Source organism: Bos grunniens, chromosome 3 (assembly GCF_055505025.1).
Source record: "Bos grunniens cultivar Pamir isolate PY7600 chromosome 3, Bosgru_T2T1.0, whole genome shotgun sequence".
Taxonomy (NCBI): domain Eukaryota; kingdom Metazoa; phylum Chordata; class Mammalia; order Artiodactyla; family Bovidae; genus Bos; species Bos grunniens.
Genome location: NC_141167.1, coordinates 35,012,886 through 35,032,515, shown reverse-complemented (window position 1 = coordinate 35,032,515; position 19,630 = coordinate 35,012,886). Strand labels below are relative to the sequence as shown.

Sequence of the window (19,630 nt, the reverse complement as noted above, 5' to 3'; positions counted from 1 at the left end):
TGAGAGAGAACACAAGGCATCTAAGATTAATATACAAACACACTGAGAAATGGAAATTCATGGTCATTTGTATCCACATTCAGCTTGGGATCAGACCACTTTTGATTTGGCTGAACATTCAGAAGAGCTGGAGAGGAGCAGACCATAAACAGATGATTTCAATACAACATAGTAAATGTGAGGTTGGGTAACCGAGGCTGGGTCTCATTTTCTCTTGCTTTTCCACATTTAATCCCTCAAAGGTCTGCTGATCTCTCGACCTCAATTCTCAGTCATTATTGCCACTGTTCTCATTCAGGCTCTCATGGCTTTTTGTCAGTGGGTCAGTCTATTGAAGCTAGTCTCTTTTTGTTGGGCTATGTACACCTAAGCTTTCTTCCTGAGGGCTACTAGCCAGTTTTTATAACAGAGATCTGACAACATCTGTCACTCTTCCAATCTTTAACCTGTTCCTCTTGGTCTTCTTCTGTGGGGTCCCTGACCAGTTCTCCCAATTTTATTGCAAGCCATTTTTCTAAGAACAGTTTATGCCACAACTGAAAGTTTGCAATTATACTCAAATATGCCTTGTTTGGAGAAGGCAATGGCACCGCACTCCAGTACTCTTGCCTGGAAAATCCCATGGACGGAGGAGCCTGGTGGGCTGCAGTCCATGGGGTCGCTAGAGTTGGACATGACTGAGCGACTTCCCTTTCACTTTTCCCTTTCATGCATTGGAGAAGGAAATGGCAACCCACTCCAGTGTTCTTGCCTAGAGAATCCCAGGGACGGGGGAGCCTGGTGGGCTGCCGTCTATGGGGTCGCACAGAGTCAGACACCACTGAAGCTAATTAGCAGCAGCATGCCTTGTTATTTTTTCACTCGGATAACTTTGTGTTTATGCCAGTTCTCCTACCTAGGAAATATCCCTGCCTTTCTTTGTCTGGTTGGTCCCTATTTATCATTAAAGCTCAGCACATAACTGTCTCTACTGCCAAGAATTTCTTAATCTAGCTTTGTTCCAGCTCTGCGTCTTATACCTTAGGTATAGTACACATCTCATTTTTATTGATCTTCTGTCTTCCCTATGAGATGACCCCATGAATTCAACACATTTTCTCTAAGCACCTTTTATGAACCAGGCACTGGGCTGGATACAAAAAGTACAATATGGCCCATACTTTTAAAGAGCTCCTGCATGTAGGTCGCTTCAGTCGTATCTGACTCTTTGCAACTCTATGGACTGTAGCCCACTAGGCTCCTCTGTCCATGGGGTTTTCCAGGCAATGATCCTGGAGTGGGTTGCCATGCCCCTTCTCCAGGGGATCTTCCTGACCCAGGGATTGCATGGGGCTGGATACAAAGAGAAGTATGATATGGTCCATACCTTTAAAGAGCTCCTAGATTTCTGGAAAATACAGATTATCTCAGAATGTGCTAAGAACTGAAGCTATGTCTTAAAGATCAAGTAAAGCTAGCAAGTGACAAAGAACTCTCCAAGCAGAGCATATACCAAGACATAGAGGAGTCGAATAACATGAGCCACGGGGAAGCTGTGAGTAGGGCAATCCAGCCGTAGTGACAAGTTCACATGCCAGACTGGAAGGGATAGACCACAAAGGGAATGATGTGCCCAGAAAACTATCTGAACTATGCCCCCAGGGCTATGAGGAACCAGTGAAGGATGCTGGCTAGAAATTAACACAGTCCTTTTCACACAGTAGAACATCACTCTTGTTGCCATGAGAAAAATGGGTTGTTATGTGAAAAGAAAGCTAGGTGAGAAGATCGGTTAGTCATCAATGCCTGGACCAACATTTATTCCTTTGGCAAACACAGGCTGCATATGCTCCATATGTGAGGTTGTATGCTAAGGAAAAGTTAATTCTGATTTAAGAGTCTGCATATCTTTCAGATACTGGGTATAAAGAATATGACAAAATGGACTAGTCAAGGGTGGAAAAACATTAAAGACCATAGGAAGAAAGGGTCAACTTACCAGTTTTCCAGTAACGCTCTGACCACCTTCATTCAGCCAGAACCCAGGGACCATGGCTGAGAAATAAGGGCCCCAGACACCTGGTACAAAGATTGGGTTTTTGCTGATCTGGAAAGAAAGGGGAAAAGTATGTGAAAATATTGATCCTCAAGGCTAGAAGCAGTCTTATCTTCCTCCCATGTGAGGTCCCTCTGACCATGGAATTCAGCTTCTTGCTAAATACCTTTGATGGTGGGGAAGTCACTCCTGCCAAAGGATGGGCCTGGCTTCTTCTTTAAGAACCTTTCTGATAAACTCATCCAGGTGTCAAGGTAGCAAAAGGGATCATTTTGGAAAGAAACTGACGTGACAGTCCTTGGCTGGCTCCCTCTCTGTAGTGAACTGATTGCGGTCGTGGTCCCCATTTCCTAGCCCTCTCTGCATCCACCTGCTCTGCAATGTGACTTCGCAGCCCCTGTCATTGAGAGGTGGGGTCCCCATCCCTTGAGTCTGGATCAACTTTGTCACTCGGTCTGGCCAACAGAATCGAGCAGAAGTGACATTAGGTACCAGTTTTCAGGCCAAAACCTCAAGAACTGTGTGCTCCTGTTCTTCCTCTTCTCCCTCTGCCATGAGTACATGCCCCAGTGAGCCTTCTGGACAGATATGCAGAAAGCTGAGTCAGTCCAGTTGTCACACGTGATGATTCAGATACATGAGACAGCCAAAATCGGATCAGCAAATCCTTTTAGTCAACCAGCAGCTGGCAAGCCTGGATCACCAGAACCACTCAGCCAACTGATAAGACTTGTGAACAAAAATACACGTCCTGTTGTGTGTCATGAGGATCTTATGTTTGTTTCCCACCTAAAATATTAAAGGCAAGAGATAACTGATACCTCCCCTTATTTCTACAAACATTTATTAGACACCTAATAGCATACTATCTCTCTTGACTGGGGACACGGAGATGAATGAGAAAGAGCTCTAGTCTGCAAGAAACTCCTCATTTAGAGGGAGCTAGATAAGTAAAGAGTCAAATAGAAAAGAGTGTGGTCCGTGGGATGGTAAAGACAAAGCATGGAATGCTGTGGAGGGCACACTGGGTAAGGAATGAAGTGGTCCAGACTGTGGCTCTTAGAGAATGGGACATACACTTAGACTAGTAAGATTTAGCAAGATGAAACAGAACGGGCATTCCAGGTCAAGGGGATAGCTTGAACAAAGCCATGTAGGTGAGACAGATGCTCTTGGTATTCAAGATATGGCAATGTCTTTTTGTAGCAGACCATGGAAGTCCATTAGGTGTTAGGAAAGTACATCAAGGGATGAGACAGGACAGGCAGGGATGGACCACGTGATTCCTGATCTGGAAAGGCATGAGCTTCTCATCCACCCACTGGGGGTGAATGCTGAAGTGATGTTATGGTTGTGGGAGGGTGTATGAGAAGGTAAGGATGAAAAGGGAGTTAGGTGCATTGGGTCTACTCCTGAGTGTCCTGAAGCTGGGCAGAGAATGTATGCATTCATTTATTCTACAAATATTTATTCAGCTCTTACTATGCCAGGCCCTAGGGATACAAAGTGAACTGAATATATCTATAATTTCTGCCCTCATGGAGTTTATAGTACAGAACTTCAGCATATGGATAAATCTTCTAACTATTCTGGTTCTCTTTTCATTAAATGAGTGAAATCAGTCAAATCAGTAGGAGTTCCAATCCCCAGAAAGGAAGGGGGTGAGGGAAGGCAGGAGACTATACAATATTATCAACTTTAAATTTTGTCAAATAAAGATAGTTTATAAAAAGGGTAAATTTAACACCTAACGTAATCTCAGGGGTAAAGAGCTTTTCTGGTTTTTCTTCCCTGTAAGGAAAGACCATTTTATATTCACTCATTTCTTGACGGGTTCAGCAGATGTTTCCTGAGTTCCTGTTGTGATCCAGGCACTGAAAGTAAATGTACAGAAAAGAGTGCAGTCTCCACCTTCATGGAACCGCTCTCTTAAGAGGAAAGTAGACTAGGGGGGCTGATGATTCAGGTTTGGCCAGGATTCTCTCAGTTTTAGCACTAAAATCCCTATGTCCTAGAAAATTCTCAGTACTAGGCAAAAGGGACAGCTGGTCACCCTAAGATGGGTATCACTCAAATGTATAAATACAAACTGTGATAAGTGAATGAAGGAATATCAAATGGTTTTATAAGGGCTCATTAAGTGAGGTACCTAATGCAACCTAGGGGTCAGACTTTTCTAAAGAAGTGATATTTGAATTAAGGTGAAAACATACACAGAAATTATTTAGGTGTGAGCATATATACATCTGTATTTTGTACATATATATGTGTTTGTATATGTACATGATATAGAGAGTGTTCCAGACAGAAGCAGCACATGCTAAACGGTATTCATTTTTATCACGTTGTCTTTGCTAGTGAAAATTTTATCACATGCCAGCTCTAGAAACTACTGCCCTACTCTGCAATGCCTGAGCCACTGTGGGGTGAATAAGACAGCCCATGCCCATAAGCACGTAAGCCCCGGGGTCTAGATGGGTGCGTGGACACCCACCAAAGTCAAGCCATCTCTTTTCATGCCCTGCACCCCTTCTCGTCCAGAATTCTTCCAGCACCATTCGACAGATTAGTTTCAGAGAGGTGGCATGTTGTCCACAGTCACAAAGTTTGTAAATGGCTGAGGTGGGAGTTGAGCCCAAGTAGATACTAGCCTCAAACTCTAGGATATGCTTTTTATTTATTTATTATTATTTTTTTTTTAGGATATGCTTTTTAAAAACAAACAAAATTTGTATAAATTGCTTAGGAGGATTTTGCATCTCTCCCGCCGCCCCTCCCCCACCCCCCACAACTGTCCCTGCACCTCAAACCCCATGATTTAAAGATGTTTCTGTATCAGTTTTTGCCGAACTCCACTGGCAGACTGGACTCTGCTGCTCAGAAATGGCAGTAAAGGCTCTGTCTGACTGTTCAGAATGCTCTGAGTTGATTCCTGCTTGTGTTCACTCATTTGGAATGGCACACACTTCTCACTGGACATCCTGACTACAGCAAGGAAACAGATACAGAAATATGCTCCCCAGAGCACCTCCAATTACTCCCAAACTCTGGGAGAAAACAAGTAAGAGTTTGTTTAGACTGAGTGCACATTCGTGTATTTATGTGTACTTTAATCCTCTGCAGTAAACCTAAATACGTCAGAAAAATTTTGTGAAAGCCCTTTCCATGCTGATGGCTATCTTGGCCTGAAGGCTGCTCTGGGACTCAAAGGGAAGGAGCACATTTTACTCCACTAGTAACGGGTGTCATACAGGACATTGACTTTCCAGCAATAATGTGCTATTGGCAACAGCAACCACTACAATTGACTGGGTACTTATTAAAGATCCTATTCTAAGCACACTGCAGGAATTAAATCACTTGATCCCCACAATAACCCTAAGGGGAAGATTCTGTCATTACTCCTATTGTTCAGATATGTAAACTGAGGCAGAGACTCTTAAACAGCATACATGCTCATGCTCAGTTGCTCGGTCATGTCTGACTCTTTGCAATCCTGTGGACTGTGGCCCACCAGGCTCCTCTGTCCATGGGATTTTTCTAGGCAAGAACACTGGAGAGGGTTGCCATTTTCTCCTTCAGAGGATCTTCCTGACCCAGGGATTGAACCCACATCTCCTGTGTCCCCTGCACTGGCAGGTAGATTACCACTGAGCCACCTGGGAAGCCCATGAAACAGCATACATAATATACACAAGGTTATAAAAACACAAAGCAGTCAGGCTCTACAGGTTCTGTGTTTGTTCCTGTTCTGTATTTCTTCCTGATTTTAGGCTACCATTGCTTCTTTGAGTCCTTCATTTACCTTTAAAGGGCAGAAAGCAAGGGTCATTAGAGCCAAAAGAGACTCACTTAGACTGAACCAACCTCCTGGCCTTGATGACACGTAGGTTAGGGAATCTTCAGGTGCAAAAGTTTTGATAAGTTTCCCCCTATAGACTTGTGAAGGGAGAGGAGAAAGAAAGGACTGAGTCAAAGGCCTGTCTTCACTCTATCATGACTACCATGTTCTTAGCCAGGTGACCTTATGAAAGGGAATCTTTCTAAGCCTCAGTTTCCTCAGTTCCAAAATGGGAACAATGATATAAATGTGGTAGGACTTTCATGAAAATAAAATAAGCTGTCACCTATAAACAGCTTATTATGTGTTAAATATCATGTAAACATTAGTTCTTGAAATGAGGAAGGTATGACGGGATAGTCAGGTGACTGGGATGAATGGCCATAGCCGAAAGTAACTGCTACCATTAAGTACACATCCTGGTAACTCAGTTGGTAAAGAATCTGCCTGCAGTGCAGGAGACCTGGGTTCGATCTGTGGGTCAGGAAATCCCCTGGAAAAGGAAATGGCAACCCACTCCAGTATTCTTGCCTAGAAAATCCTACAGACAGAGGACCTTGGCAGGCTATAGTCCATGGGGTCACAAGAGTAGGACATGGCTTAGCAACTAAACCACCACCACCACCATGAAGGAAGCCTCTAGATGCATTCTTGGTTTAATTTAGTCAACGTTCTTAATAATGAAGTAGAAGATGACATGGGCTTCCCAGGTGGCCTAGAGTTCAAGAATTTGCCTACCAATGCAGGAGACGCAGTGGGTGCTGGTTTGATCCCTGGGTCAGGAAGACCCCGTGGAGAAGGAAATGGCAACTTGCTGCGGTATTCTTGCCTGGAGAATTCCATGGACAGAGGAGCCCAGAAGACTACAGTCCATGGAGTCACAAACAACTGGACACGAGTTTGAGTGACTCAGCAGAGCACACAGAAGCTGATATAGAAGCAAAGTTTATCATATTTTCAGGGGTTATAAACTTGGGAGGATTATTTATCATGCTGCTGCTAAGTCACTTCAGTCGTGTCTAACTCTGTGCAACCCCATAGATGGCAGCCCACCAGGCTCCCCTGTCCCTGGGATTCTCCAAGCAAGAACACTGGAGTGGGTTGCCATTTCCTTCTCCAATGCATGAAAGTGAAAAGTGAAAGTGAAGTCGCTCAGTCCTGTCCGACCCTCAGTGACCCCATGGACTGCAGCCTTCCAGACTACTCCATCCATGGGATTTTCCAGGCAAGAGTACTGGAGTGGGGTGCCAATGAGCCATGTCCAAATCATGATTCAAACTTACTTTAAGAACTAGAACATTAAGAAAAATACAACAAGAAAATAGTTCAGTTCAGTTGCTCAGTCGTGTCCGACTCTTTGCGACCCCATGAATCACAGCACGCCAGGCCTCCCTGTTCATTAGAACTCCTGGAGTTCACTCAAACTCATGTCCATCGAGTCAGTGATGCCATCCAGCCATCTCATCCTCTGTCGTCCCTTTCTCCTCCTGCCCCCAATCCCTCCCAGCATCAGAGTCTTTTCCAATGAGTCAACTCTTCGCAAGAGGTGGCCGAAGTATTGGAGTTTCAGCTTTAGCATCATTCCTTCCAAAGAACACCCAGGACTGATCTCCTTTAGAATGGACTGGTTGGATCTCCTTGCAGTCCAAGGGACTCTCAAGAGTCTTCTTCAACACCACAGTTCAAAAGCATCAATTCTTTGGCGCTCAGCTTTCTTCACAGCCCAAATTTCACATCCATACATGACCACTGGAAAAACCATAGCCTTGACTAGATGGACCTTTGTTGGCAAAGTAATGTCTCTGCTTTTGAATATGCTATCTAGGTTGGTCATAACTTTCCTTCCAAGGAGTAAGCGTCTTTTAATTTCATTTATTAAATCATAAAGTCAAAATTTCACACTTAAAAGGTACTGGTAATATTCCCTTCTGGAATATTCCTTTTAATGGGTGATGTTACATGAGCATTCAATTTAGTATGAATTGTATGGAAACCTTTGACATATTGTTTAATTATGTGTGATAGAAATAAAGTTATAAAAACCTACAATAAAACAAAATATTTGGTTGCACGCTGTATGACAGGCACTAAGATCAGCAACAAGGTTAATAAAATAATAAGGCATAATAATAATAATAATAGAAAAAGAAGAAGAACAGTGAGGAGAGAGAAGGGAGGAGAGAGGAGAAGAAGAAGAATTAACAATAAGGCACAGCCCTTTTCCATAAGGTGCTCCTGGTCAGACTGGGTAGACAGAGGTGGAAATTAACAAATTACAACAAAACATGCCAAGTGCTACAGTGAGTTGGGTGAGGAGTGTGGTAGGAGCCCAAACTGCCTGGGAGAAGAGCAAGCACTTCACAGAGGTGGCCATGTGGGAGCCAGGCCTTAAGGGATGAATAAGCACTTCCTTAGGTGGACAGGGAGGGTATCCCAGGTAACAAGCCTCAGAGGCATGAAGCTATGCAAGCATCTCAATTTTTACGAGGGCTTAAATTCTCCACTTTACATAAAAGTTCACAAGGTCTGAAGGATGGGTATATTTTTGCAACAACATATCCTATTGCTTGTCAAAGATTCCATTTTAAAAACCCAATGACGGAAAAAACCCTCAGTGAAACCACCCTCAAAGTCAGAAAGAAGAAATAATAATACAGAAATAATAATAATAAGTAATGAAATAGCAATTGCTAACAGTTATTGTGGATTTATTACATGCCAGACTCTTCGAGGCACTTTACAGACATTATCACATTTAATACTCATGACAACCCAATGAGATAGATACTATTATTATACTTACTCCACAAATGTGGAAATCTAAGCTGAAGGAGGTCAAATAAAACTCTTAAATACAAAAGGAGTAATTGCAAGGTCCAGGAAGGATCTAAGCTATGATCTACCAACTTATTTTTCTCTCCAGATTATATTTTCCTTACCCATAAAATAGCCTGGACTAGAGATGTTTAATATCTCTTTTGTCTTTGAGATTCTCTGATTCCTGAAAGTTGAGTCATTCTCCCTTAGCTGGCCAATCGGAACTCTCCAGAACACTATTAATATTTCAACACAGACTCTGCCCTCACATGGCCTGGGGCTCATGGGGTTGTCTGGGGTTGCTTCTTGGGGCATCTCTAAGTACCCAACTTTGCTCTAACAACTCTCTGACCTATGGCCAACATTATTGGGGGCTTCTCCAGATTGCCAACTTCATGGATTATATTCAATGGCTATTATCTATAATATCTTACATTAGCTGGGTAAATATTCAGCAACTACTTACTGGATACACACTGACTTCAAACTACTGTTTTAAATATAAAAAGAAAGATGGGTGTTGAGAGCCATGTAAATGACATAATCCCTGTTTACAATCTAGTAGGCACTGGAGAACAGGATGAGCTGGGTAGTCACTCAGGCATCAAGTGACTTCTGAATGTACATTTGCATTCAGACTTAAAATAATCCTACTAATACATGGAGTCAAACACACAGAGTCCGTTTTACAGGTGAAGACACAAGAATGGGGACTGTAATCGAACTACCCAGGATCACAAGGATCAGAAATGGTGGAGTTGGGATTAGAAGTCTCTCTCCATGTGCTCCTGCCTCTTTTCATGTCTGTATCCGAGCTGTCTCCAGGAGTGGATGCCACTGGCTGACTTTTCATCTAGGGCTACAGTCAGCTGAGTTTCCCTGTGGTGATAAAACCCAGGCGCCTGCTCACACCTTTCTGGGGGCAGTGACTGGGTTCAGGGCAGGGAGCTGCTCCAGCAACGTCCGCTCTGCCTTCCCCCATCCCATCATCCCAAGCTTGGCCTAAGCCTCTGGCAGGGGCAGGAGGCAGGCTGCAGGCGCCAGTGGTCCTGGGAGGGAACAGGAGGTTTTGTTTTGAGTGCCTCCAGCCAGGTTGGGAATGTAAGAGGGTAGCCGCAGGCATGTGTGGGACTGGGTATTTCCGTGGTGGCTCATCTCTCCCTCCAAATGGACTGTGCTATCGTCTTACTAGAAAAAACCATTTATACACATTCCAGCCAGCTCCCAGCTCACTACACAGTACAAAAAAAGAGCACAGAGAATTCTGTTTATGAATGGGGGCTCTTAGCATTCACCTCTATTTTTGCACTTCTCAGGCTGAATTGCAATGAGCCTCTCCTATAAAATGGTGAGGAACCATGTGTTATCTTAAAGGTAGTAAATAAACATGGTTTGGTAATATGAGCATAGACCTTGGAGTCAGGAAAAGTGTTGTTAGACGCTCAGTTGCGTCTGACTCTTTGTGACCCCATGAACCGTAGCCTGCCAGGCTCCTCTGTCCACCAAATTCTCCAGACAAGCATACTGGAGTGGGTTGTCATTTCCTACAGGAGATCTTTCTGACCCAGGGATTGAACCCAGGTCTCCCGTGTTGCTGGTAGATTCTTTACCAAAAGCTGGCGAACCCAGGTCTCCTTCGTAGCTGGTAGAATCTTTACCTAAAGCTGGCTGTCAGTTATGGTTGGGTTGCATCCTAGCCGTGAACCTTTGAATCTCTTTGAGTCCCTTTCCTCAATTATAAATGGGGATAACTCCAGATCCTATCCCTCATCAGCTCCATCTCTCTGGTGGGCTCTTCTTCCTCTTTCCTCCTGGATTGGTCTCACTTACCACATCTCTCAGGGTCAGTTCACTCTCATGTAGTTATGACAATTTTTATGCTGCTGAGTTTCAAATTTTTATTCCAAATGCAGACCTCACTCCTGAGTTCCATATAGGACATTTGACCCGAATGTCTAATCAACATGTCCAATATAGAGAGACCTTGTCATTCTTCCTCCCAGGGCTCCTCCTGTCTTGGGGTCCCTGTCTTACTACATGGTACCCTATTTACTTAACCAGCAGAATATCATTCTGGACTTCTCCATCTCATTGCTCCACGTTAGGTCGCATGTACGGTCAACTCTATTTTCAAACAGAAACCTTTATGTTTCTCCCCACGGCCATTATATTAGTCAATCCTTTACCTTCTCTTGCTTGGGTTCTTGCAACAGCAATTAAACTGGTTTATTTTCCTCAAATACTGTCCTCCTCCCTGCAATCTGCAAGCCCCATCAGAGACTAACTTCCATACCTGCAGCCCAGTGGTCTTTCTAATACACAAATATAATTCTATCACTTCCTTTACTTACATCCTTTAGACATTGACCAGACATTCCCACCTCTCTGACCTGATCTACGTATGATTTGGCCAAATAGACCTTTGGTTCAAGTGGTCATTTCCTCCACTCTTTACCCTATCATTTTTTATTTTTTACTGCAATAAGCTTATCACAGCATAGAAATTCCATAAGTGAGCCATTTTCTTTCTCATCTCTGAATCTTCAACAATTCTCCTCTCTCTTTCTAAAAGGCAGCCCCAGGAATTCCCAGGTAGTCCAGTGTTTGAGACTGTGCTTCCAGTGCAGAGGGTGCTGGTTCAATCCCTGGTTGGGGAACTAAGATCCCACATGCTGTGGGGCATGGCCAAAAAAAAAAGAAAGAAAACCTCACTGCTTATTTGAAATACACATTAAAAAAGAAACAAAAAAAAAAAAAAAAAAGAAAGAAAGAAAAGAGGGCAGCCCCTCTCACCACCCCCTAACTCTAAAATGTCCTTTTGTAATTCTCCATTCCATATTACTTTTGCCTGCTCTGGGAAACCTCTGAACTCCGACTTTCCTCCTAGTTCCCAGGTGGGTGTGCCTCCTTGCATCTTCCCTTAGCTCTCGGTACTTTCATGATGTAGGCAATTCTAACATTACATGTGTAAATATGTATACTGAGGTCTATAAATACAACTTATATCTACAGAGTATGCTTTGTAAATGAAATCATCACATATATGCAAGAAATGGCTAAAATTACTATTAATAGTTTTAATAAATTTACTAATAATTAATATTAATTATCTCACATGCATTAAGAACAACCATAGAATAAAACACATATCCAATCACTGTAAGTGATCTGTGGCTAATAAAGCTCAGGTCTGCCAAGTTTTCCTCTTCTCTATTTGGAGGTTTTGGAAAGGTTCAGAGTCCTCCAATAAAGTCTGCCTTTCCTAGAAACTCAATCCCTTTATTTCAGCTGGAGCAAAATAAGAACACATAAACTCCATTCACAGATATCTTCTGGGGCTTAGCAGTCTAAGTGGGCAGGCGGGGAGGGTACTGGGCAGGTGTGTCACCCAAACAAATGGTCCCCAGTCTGGGGATGGAGGGAAGCTGCCAGATATTGCCTGGAATGTCCTGAATTATTTGCAAAGGATTCTGGACCCTTTAAACCTCCTTCTTCATCATCTTGAAACTGGTATGTGATCACAACAGCAGTGTCATTCATCTGTTTCTTATCCACTCACATTGAACACACCCAAAGTTGACTGCAAGAGAGACTGAATAGCCAAGACTTTGAGATCCTCCTGAAGTTCCAAAGTTGACTGCAAGAGAGATTGAATAGCCAAGAAGACTTTGGGGGCCCTCCTGAAGTTCCCCCAGCTTCCTTTCCCCTTCAGACCAGAAGCCACACTCAACCTTCTCTGTACAAATGCCTGATGCGCTCCAGGGAGCTCAGACTGGCTTCAGCTTTGGAAGCTTTGAGAGCTGTGTGACCCCAAAGATGTAAAATCATATCTGGCCTCTTTTTCACAGCCCAAACAGTCTGTGGTGGGTAAACCACAGTTTCTTCTGTAATGGGGGAGGGGCCACAGGGGAGTGAGGGAGGGAGCTAAAGAGGAGGAGGGGTGCTCTGTGTGCACAGTATTTATCCATCAGACAGATTCTTAGCTCTGTTGCTCTGATGTTACATAGTGAATTGGACCCTCAAAATCAGAACTGTATTTTCTATTTTTGTCCCACCCTTCATGAATGAGCACAGTGCTATTAAGCAGTTCTCAAATACGGTTCAACCAATGCTCTTTTGATTCCAAATTAGCTTCTATATAAAGCAGCTCCCCCTTACAGAATTTCAGTTCAGTTCAGTTCAGTCACTCAGTCGTGTCCGATTCCTTGCGACCCCATGAATCGCAGCATGCCAGGCCTCCCTGTCCATCACCAACTCCAGGAGTTCACTCAAACTCACGTCCATCAAGTCGGTGATGCCATCCAGCCATCTCATCCTCTGTCGTCCCCTTCTCCTCCTGCCCCCAATCCCTCACAGCATCAGAGTCTTTTCCAATGAGTCAACTCTTCGCATGAGGTGGCCAAAGTAAAGAATTTAGGTGCCCTTTAAAAAGGTGCCCAGAACAGAGCAGCAGAAATATATGATATCTCTTATATGCAGAATCTAAAAAGAAATGATATAAATGAAACTACTTAAAAAATGGACAGAGACTCACAGACTTAGAGAATGAACTTATTGTTGCCGGGGAAAGGATAGGGAGAAGGGATAATTAGGGAGTTGGGGATGGACATGTACACACTGCTATATTTAAAATGGATAACCAGTTAGGTCCTCCTGTATAGCTCAAGGAACTCTGCCCAATCTTATGTGGCAATCTGGATGAGAGGGGAGTTTGGGGGAGAATGGATACATGTATATGTATGGCTGAGTCCCTTGGCTACCCACCTGAAACTATCACAATATTGTTAATTGGCTATGCTGCTGCTGCTGCTAAGTCGCTTTGGTCGTGTCTGACTCTGTGCGACCCCATAGAAGGCAGCCCACCAGGCTTCCCGTCCCTGGGATTCTCTAGGCAAGAACACTGGAGTGGGTTGCCATTTCCTTCTCCAATGCATGAGAGTAAAAAGTGAAAGTGAAGTCGCTCAGTTGTGTCCAACTCTAGCGACCCCATAGACTGCAGCCTACCAGGCTCCTCTGTCCATGGGATTTTCTAGGCAAAAGTACTGGAGTGGGGTGCCATTGCCTTCTCTATACTCTAGTATAAAATAAAAAGTTTAAAGGAAAAAAAAAAGTTATAGCAAGGGGTGAAAAATGATAGCAGTGAGTAGTTTCATAACTGAGGCTGAGCAAATCAGCACGTCCAGAGGGGGATGACACAGCCTTTTCCCTTGTGACAGACCCTTGGCACCTATGACACAGCGCCTCCATCAGACATGCTCTGACTCTGCCTGCTAAGTTGTGGACATTTCTCTCCCAGCCCTGCTCCTGATCTCTTTCTGTATGTCCCTTATTAAGACCGTGGTCTGGCCTCAGCTATCTCATAAATCTGACCATGGATTCTGCTTTTCTGGTTTAATATTCAATGTTCTGTCTTAACTTGCTGTGTGACCTAGCCCCTTGGGGGTAGTCATCTGAAAAATGGGGTGCAGAGGACCTCTTTTTACAGATTTGTAAAGATTAAATGTGCCACAGTCTATTATAGGCATTGGTGCCGTGCCTGGTACATTCAGTGACCCAGGGAAATGAAGCCTGTATTAATATCATCACCTCCATACCAGCCAAAGTGTACTTCTTATTTATGGATTGGCATACACATGGGTGTTTAATTTTAAAATGCACGATCTGACATGTTCTTGACTAGAATGCTAAAGTAGGGTACAGAAGTTGCACTGGCTCTAGAGAAGAGAATGCAAGATAAGAATCAAACTCTCACTCGGATGAGTTCAGTTCTATTGGCAAGACCTGTCACTGGGATTAAACACAATCGAGGCTTTACCCTGGTAAAAGCATATAATATAAAGGCAAAGAGAGCCTTGGCTGATTTATATTGGAGCCTCTTTTGATAAAAGAATTTCTGTGCATACATATTTGGAAGTGCTCCCCAGACACCCCACTCCTGCTAATCAGGGGATACTCAGGAACTTGAGCCATGTCCATGCAAGTCTAGACCTGAAGAATCCTCCTCTGCAGAATTTTCTCTCCATTTTTGGCCTCACAGAAGATAAAGCCAGAAGAGAAACTAAAAACTATCCATATTTATATGATACTTCCCTCAATGAGTAACTACAAAAGTATTATAAACAGAGAAGTTTATTCAAAACTCAGGGTGAAGGGGTTTACCCCTTACATTTTCTCTGTAACAACAGAGATTGAGAACATCAAAACATAGTGATGGCTGTATGCAAGTGAGGAGAAAGAAGATGGGGAGAAATGGTGTGAAACCCAACCTTCTCTGGCTACCAGCATGTCCAGAGCAGACAAGTGATTATGGCCCTCTGTCCTGCCATTTCTGGAGCAGGCATCCAGGGTGCTTCTGAAGAGTCACTGCCATCAAATGCAGTGACGTGCCCTGAAACGTCTCTGTCATCTGATGGGGGCGGGGGCACTTTCACATATATTCCAAGATGCTGGGATGGCCTGTGCTGTATGTGATTCTGATGGGAAAGGGAGCTGAGCTTTAGAGATACTAACTCAAGTTCCCAGCTTCCAAAAGGCAGAATCAGGATTTAGACTCAGATGGGATGTAAGAGTCCCTAACTTTTCTGAGACATTGTTTTAGAGGAAAAAGGTTGTAAGAACACAGGAGACAGAGAGCCCTCTCTTCCATATTTGGTCTGGAGCAAGCCTGGTGCCTTCTGGACCTCGAATGGAATATGTAACTTGCAAATTCAACAAGCATGATGAGATTTTCCTATACTGGGGAGAGAAAGAGAAAAAAGAGAACCCACATATTCCAGAGTATTTTTTTCCTCCTCTCTATGCACGCAGAGTTCTCAGTTGTGTTCGACTCTTTGCAGCCCCCCGGACTGTAGCCCGCCAGGCTCCTCTGTCCTTGGGATTCTCAAGGCAAGAATGCTAGAGTGGGTTGCCATTTCCTCCTCCAGGGGATCTTCCCCACCCAGGGATTGAACCTGCATGTCCAGCGTCTCCTGCATTGCAGGCAGGCTCTTTACTACTGAGCCATCAGGGAAGCCTCCGATCTATACTCAATAGAAATTCTTTAAGAATATTAAGGGAGTTTCATGTTTAGATAAAAATAACTTACTTAATAAATTACTTTCCTATTTAAATGAGATCTTATAAAAGAGAAATGGCTTGTACCACAGAGGCAAGGGGACTAAAGAAGAAAGGATGCTGAATGCTCAGAGGGGAAGTTGATTGAGGGGGTGTGCCCTCTGCCTGTACTCTTATAGAAGACCACGCTAATATAGGCAATATGTAAACACTGCAGAACAATCAGAAACAAAAGAAAGGAGGGCTGCAGAGTAACAAAGTTCAGCTGTGGGCGATGGCCCGGAGGCAGCTTTTGTTATGCACAGATCATCTGCATGTGAGGCAGGCCTGATTTCAACTAGGCTATAGGCTAGTTAGTGTATGAGAATGGATCAGGGCCCATCTGGATTTCCTTAGGAAAAAAGCATGGGGGAGTGGGTAGAAAAAGAGAAAAAAGCAGGTATCTGCAAAATATAAAATAAATGACCTGATGTAGGTCAGGGTTACAGTTCTGGAAGAGTGGTTTAAATAAAGTTTCTGTGTTATAGATCAGTCATGTATTTAGCCTGTGCTAAGTCGTGTCTGACTCTTTGTGACCCCACGGACTGTAGTCCTCCAGGCTCCTCTCTCCGTGGGATTTTCCAAGCAAAGAATATTGGCTGCTGCTGCTGCTAAGTCGCTTCAGTCGTGCCCGACTCTGTGGAGTGGGTTGCTATTTCCTTCTTTAGGGGATCTTCCTTACCCCGGGATAGAACCTGTGTCTCCTGGATTGGCAGGTGGAATCTTTACCACTGAGCTACCTGGAAAGCATTATTTAGCTCACAATGTAACAAATGACAATTACTGGGTTTGCCAAGAAGTTTGTTCTGGTTTTTCCATTACATGTTATGGAAAAATGAAATTATTGGCCAACTCAATACAATGGTTTATATATTTATATATTTAAAGGCACTGTAAATAAACACAGGGGAGAAGGGAAGGGAAGACAGCTAACATTTGCCAAACAGTTGCTATGTCTGATGGTTTTTACATATTTATAGATTTTCTTCGATTTACAGAGGGCCTCCCTGGTGTCTCAGACAGTAAAAGCATCTGCCTACAATGCGGGAGACCAGGGTTTGATCCCTGGGTAGGTAAGGTCCCCTGGAGAAGGAAATGGCAACCCACTCCAGTTCTCTTGCCTGGAAAAGCCCACGGATTGAGGAACCTGGTAGGTTACAGTCCATGGGGTTGCAAAGAGTACGACACGACTGAACAACTTCACTTTGTTTTACAGATGAAGAAACCATAGCTCACAAAATTCAAAGCCCTGTTCATGGCCACACAGGTACCAAGGGACAGAAAGGGGATTGGTCTGGGTCTGTCTGACTCCAAAAGCCATGCTCTTCCTATAGCTGCTTCTTGGCTCTCTGGGAATCAGAAAAGTCAAATGGATGTAAGAGGGTGAGTGGAAGCAGCCCTTCCCATTCTGGGTGTGAGCCTGGGCTGTGGGTTTACAGAGAGGGGCCCTTGGTGCTTGCAAGGATAAGGGCACTGCCTAAGGGTTCCCTTAATGAGCGAACCAAGCCTAGGTTCTGGAGCTCAGTGTGCTTCCCTAGGGTCCTGCTTCCCTGTCTCCACTCATCGTGCAGCAATCAGAGATAAGATTAAATGAAACTGGCCACCAGGGCCAGCCTGGCTTCCAGGATGTGTGAATTCCGGCAGAACGCTCTGTGTGTTGATACCCTCTGTGTGTGGTGTGGGCTTATTCGCCATTGGCCTAGCAATCTGAGAATCTGGCTCTCACCTGAGGGACAGATGTCAGGGTAAGGAGTCAGAGCTATTTTTCCACTTCACTGGCAGGCTGTCGGAGGGTGGTGACTGAGCACACAGCCATGGTGGGAAGAGACACTCCTCAACCCTCCACAATGGCCTCTGGGGGATACAGAGAGGGGAGCGCTGGTTAATGGGATCTGGGGTGAGACTCCTTCCTCAAGGCCAAATAGTGCCATAAAGGAGAGGATTTCGGTTGAGCCAGATAGGGAGTTAAAACTTGTGTGGTAAGTTATTAAAGTGAAAAGTGTTAGTAGCTCAGTCGTGTCTGACTCTGTGACCCCCTGGCTCTGTGATGACCAGGCTCCTCTGTCCATGGAATTTTCTAGGCAAGAATACTGGAATAGGTAGCCATTCCCTTTTCTAGGGGATCTTCCTGACCCAGGAATCAAACCCAGGAATCAAACCCAGGAATCAAACTCCCTCATTGCACGCAGGTTCTTTACCAAGTTATCAGACTCTGGTGAATCCTGGTTTCTTTCATGTCAGTGACAGACAAGAGTATTTACCTTCCAGAAGGTTCAGGAATATTACAGGCAACAGAGAGAAAACCCTGACATGGTGCCTGCACACAGTAAATAATCAACAAGCGATAGCTGATTATTTAACTTCCTGAACCAGGAAATGTTAAGCCAGGCAACGTTTGATCTACATTTTTCTGAGTAAAGAGAGCAGACTGGCCTGGTTAATCCTGCTCAGGTGCAAATAACTGAGATGCCGGCAGAGGGTGTGAATGGCTGGAGATACAGTAGGGTTTGGGTGGAAGGAATGTGGGTCTCATTTGTTTTTAGCCAGACCGGGAGGATGGCTTGGATCTCAAGTTGTGTCCCTAATGGGTTGATGGTAAAAAAAAAAAAAAAAAAAAAAAAACCCAACTAATGTTTACACTTGAGGCATTTCTGTTAATTGAGGCTCTGCACTCATCTGTGAAGAGCTTCCGCAGCTGCCTTCTAGAGCTGGGGCTATGAGCTGTGACTGCATGCAAAGCACCTCGTGTGGTTTCTGACACCCAGCAGGTCCCTAAGACGGGGGAAGAGAGGAGGGCCCAGGCAACACCTGGGGCCTCTGTGGAATCAAGATTCTCTGGAACAGAGACACTTCACACACTGCTTCAGCAAACATTTAATTGAGCACCTACTCTGTGTCAGGCCCTGGAGAAATAAAGATGAAAAGAAGTCTGTCTTTGTGCTAGTCTGCAGTGTTGTCATGATGTCCAACAGCTAACCCTCCAGTGGCAAGAGACTCTGATAAACTTTTCAATAAAGGCATAAGTTCTTAGCATAATAATGGCTTGGCTAGAGTGTAGACTATATAGTAATAATAACAAAAAGCATACAAATGTTGAATTGGCACAAGGTGTGAGCAAAAGACTGTGTTAGTGGCTTTATCTGCACTATCTCATGTAATAATTATTACAGGCCTGTAAGATAGCTATCTGTATTCCCATTTTTACAGATGAAGGAACTGAGGCTCAGCAGGGTTATATAACTTGCCCAACATCAGGCCGCCATGGAGGAGGACAAGAAAATATTAAATGTCAGACCTATGAGTGGACAGCAGGCAGAGGTCGGATGATGAAAGCCTTTTCACGACATGCTGAAGAGTAGAGATTTTTTTTCTTGCAGACAATAGGGGAAATATATTCCCAGTTTCTGTTTTGGTTATTTTGCAGCTGGAAGTCCACAAACCCACTGCTTCCCCCATCTCAAGCACATATTCGGGATTACCAGAGGCCAAACTTGCATAGTGGTTCAGTTTGGTTTGTTTTGATTCACAACTGAATGCATAATGAATGATAATTGTCTGTTATGTGGCCCAAAAGTTCCTGTGGTCACAGCCTACGTAAGTGTCCACACAGAGCCCGACCTTCCCCGGCCTCAGGAGTCTCCAAGCTCTGGATCGGCCTCCTGGTGCATAAGGATGTGTGGTTTCTTCTACTTTGCTAAGTCAACAGTTCTAGGCAGGGTAACAGGCGTTGCCTCAAATACATCTCCCCAGAAAGTCCTTCATCTCATTTAATCCATCTACTCTTCCCAAACTGTGCCCTATACCACCTTCTGCCACTCCATTCTTTGAATGTTTCAGACCTGGTA

The 19,630-nt window shown here is 44.1% G+C and overlaps 1 protein-coding gene across 27 annotated transcripts in view; it reads right to left on the bottom strand.

The window, feature by feature from the left end:
- The window catches only part of FGGY (FGGY carbohydrate kinase domain containing), a 532,748-nt gene that overhangs the window by 180,083 nt on the left and 333,035 nt on the right, over positions 1 to 19,630 (bottom strand). For 26 of the 27 annotated variants that reach the window (XR_015160120.1, XM_086390249.1, XM_086390248.1 and 23 more), the window contains one exon: positions 1,979 to 2,086. Coding sequence is in view for 26 of the 27 variants with exons in the window: in XM_086390249.1 (XP_086246375.1) it covers positions 1,979 to 2,086 (108 nt within the window). In the remaining variant the exon portion in view is untranslated. Of the gene's footprint in view, positions 1 to 1,978; positions 2,087 to 12,971; positions 13,078 to 19,630 lie in introns of those variants that run through there. The other variant, XM_086390258.1, reaches the window with a different exon arrangement.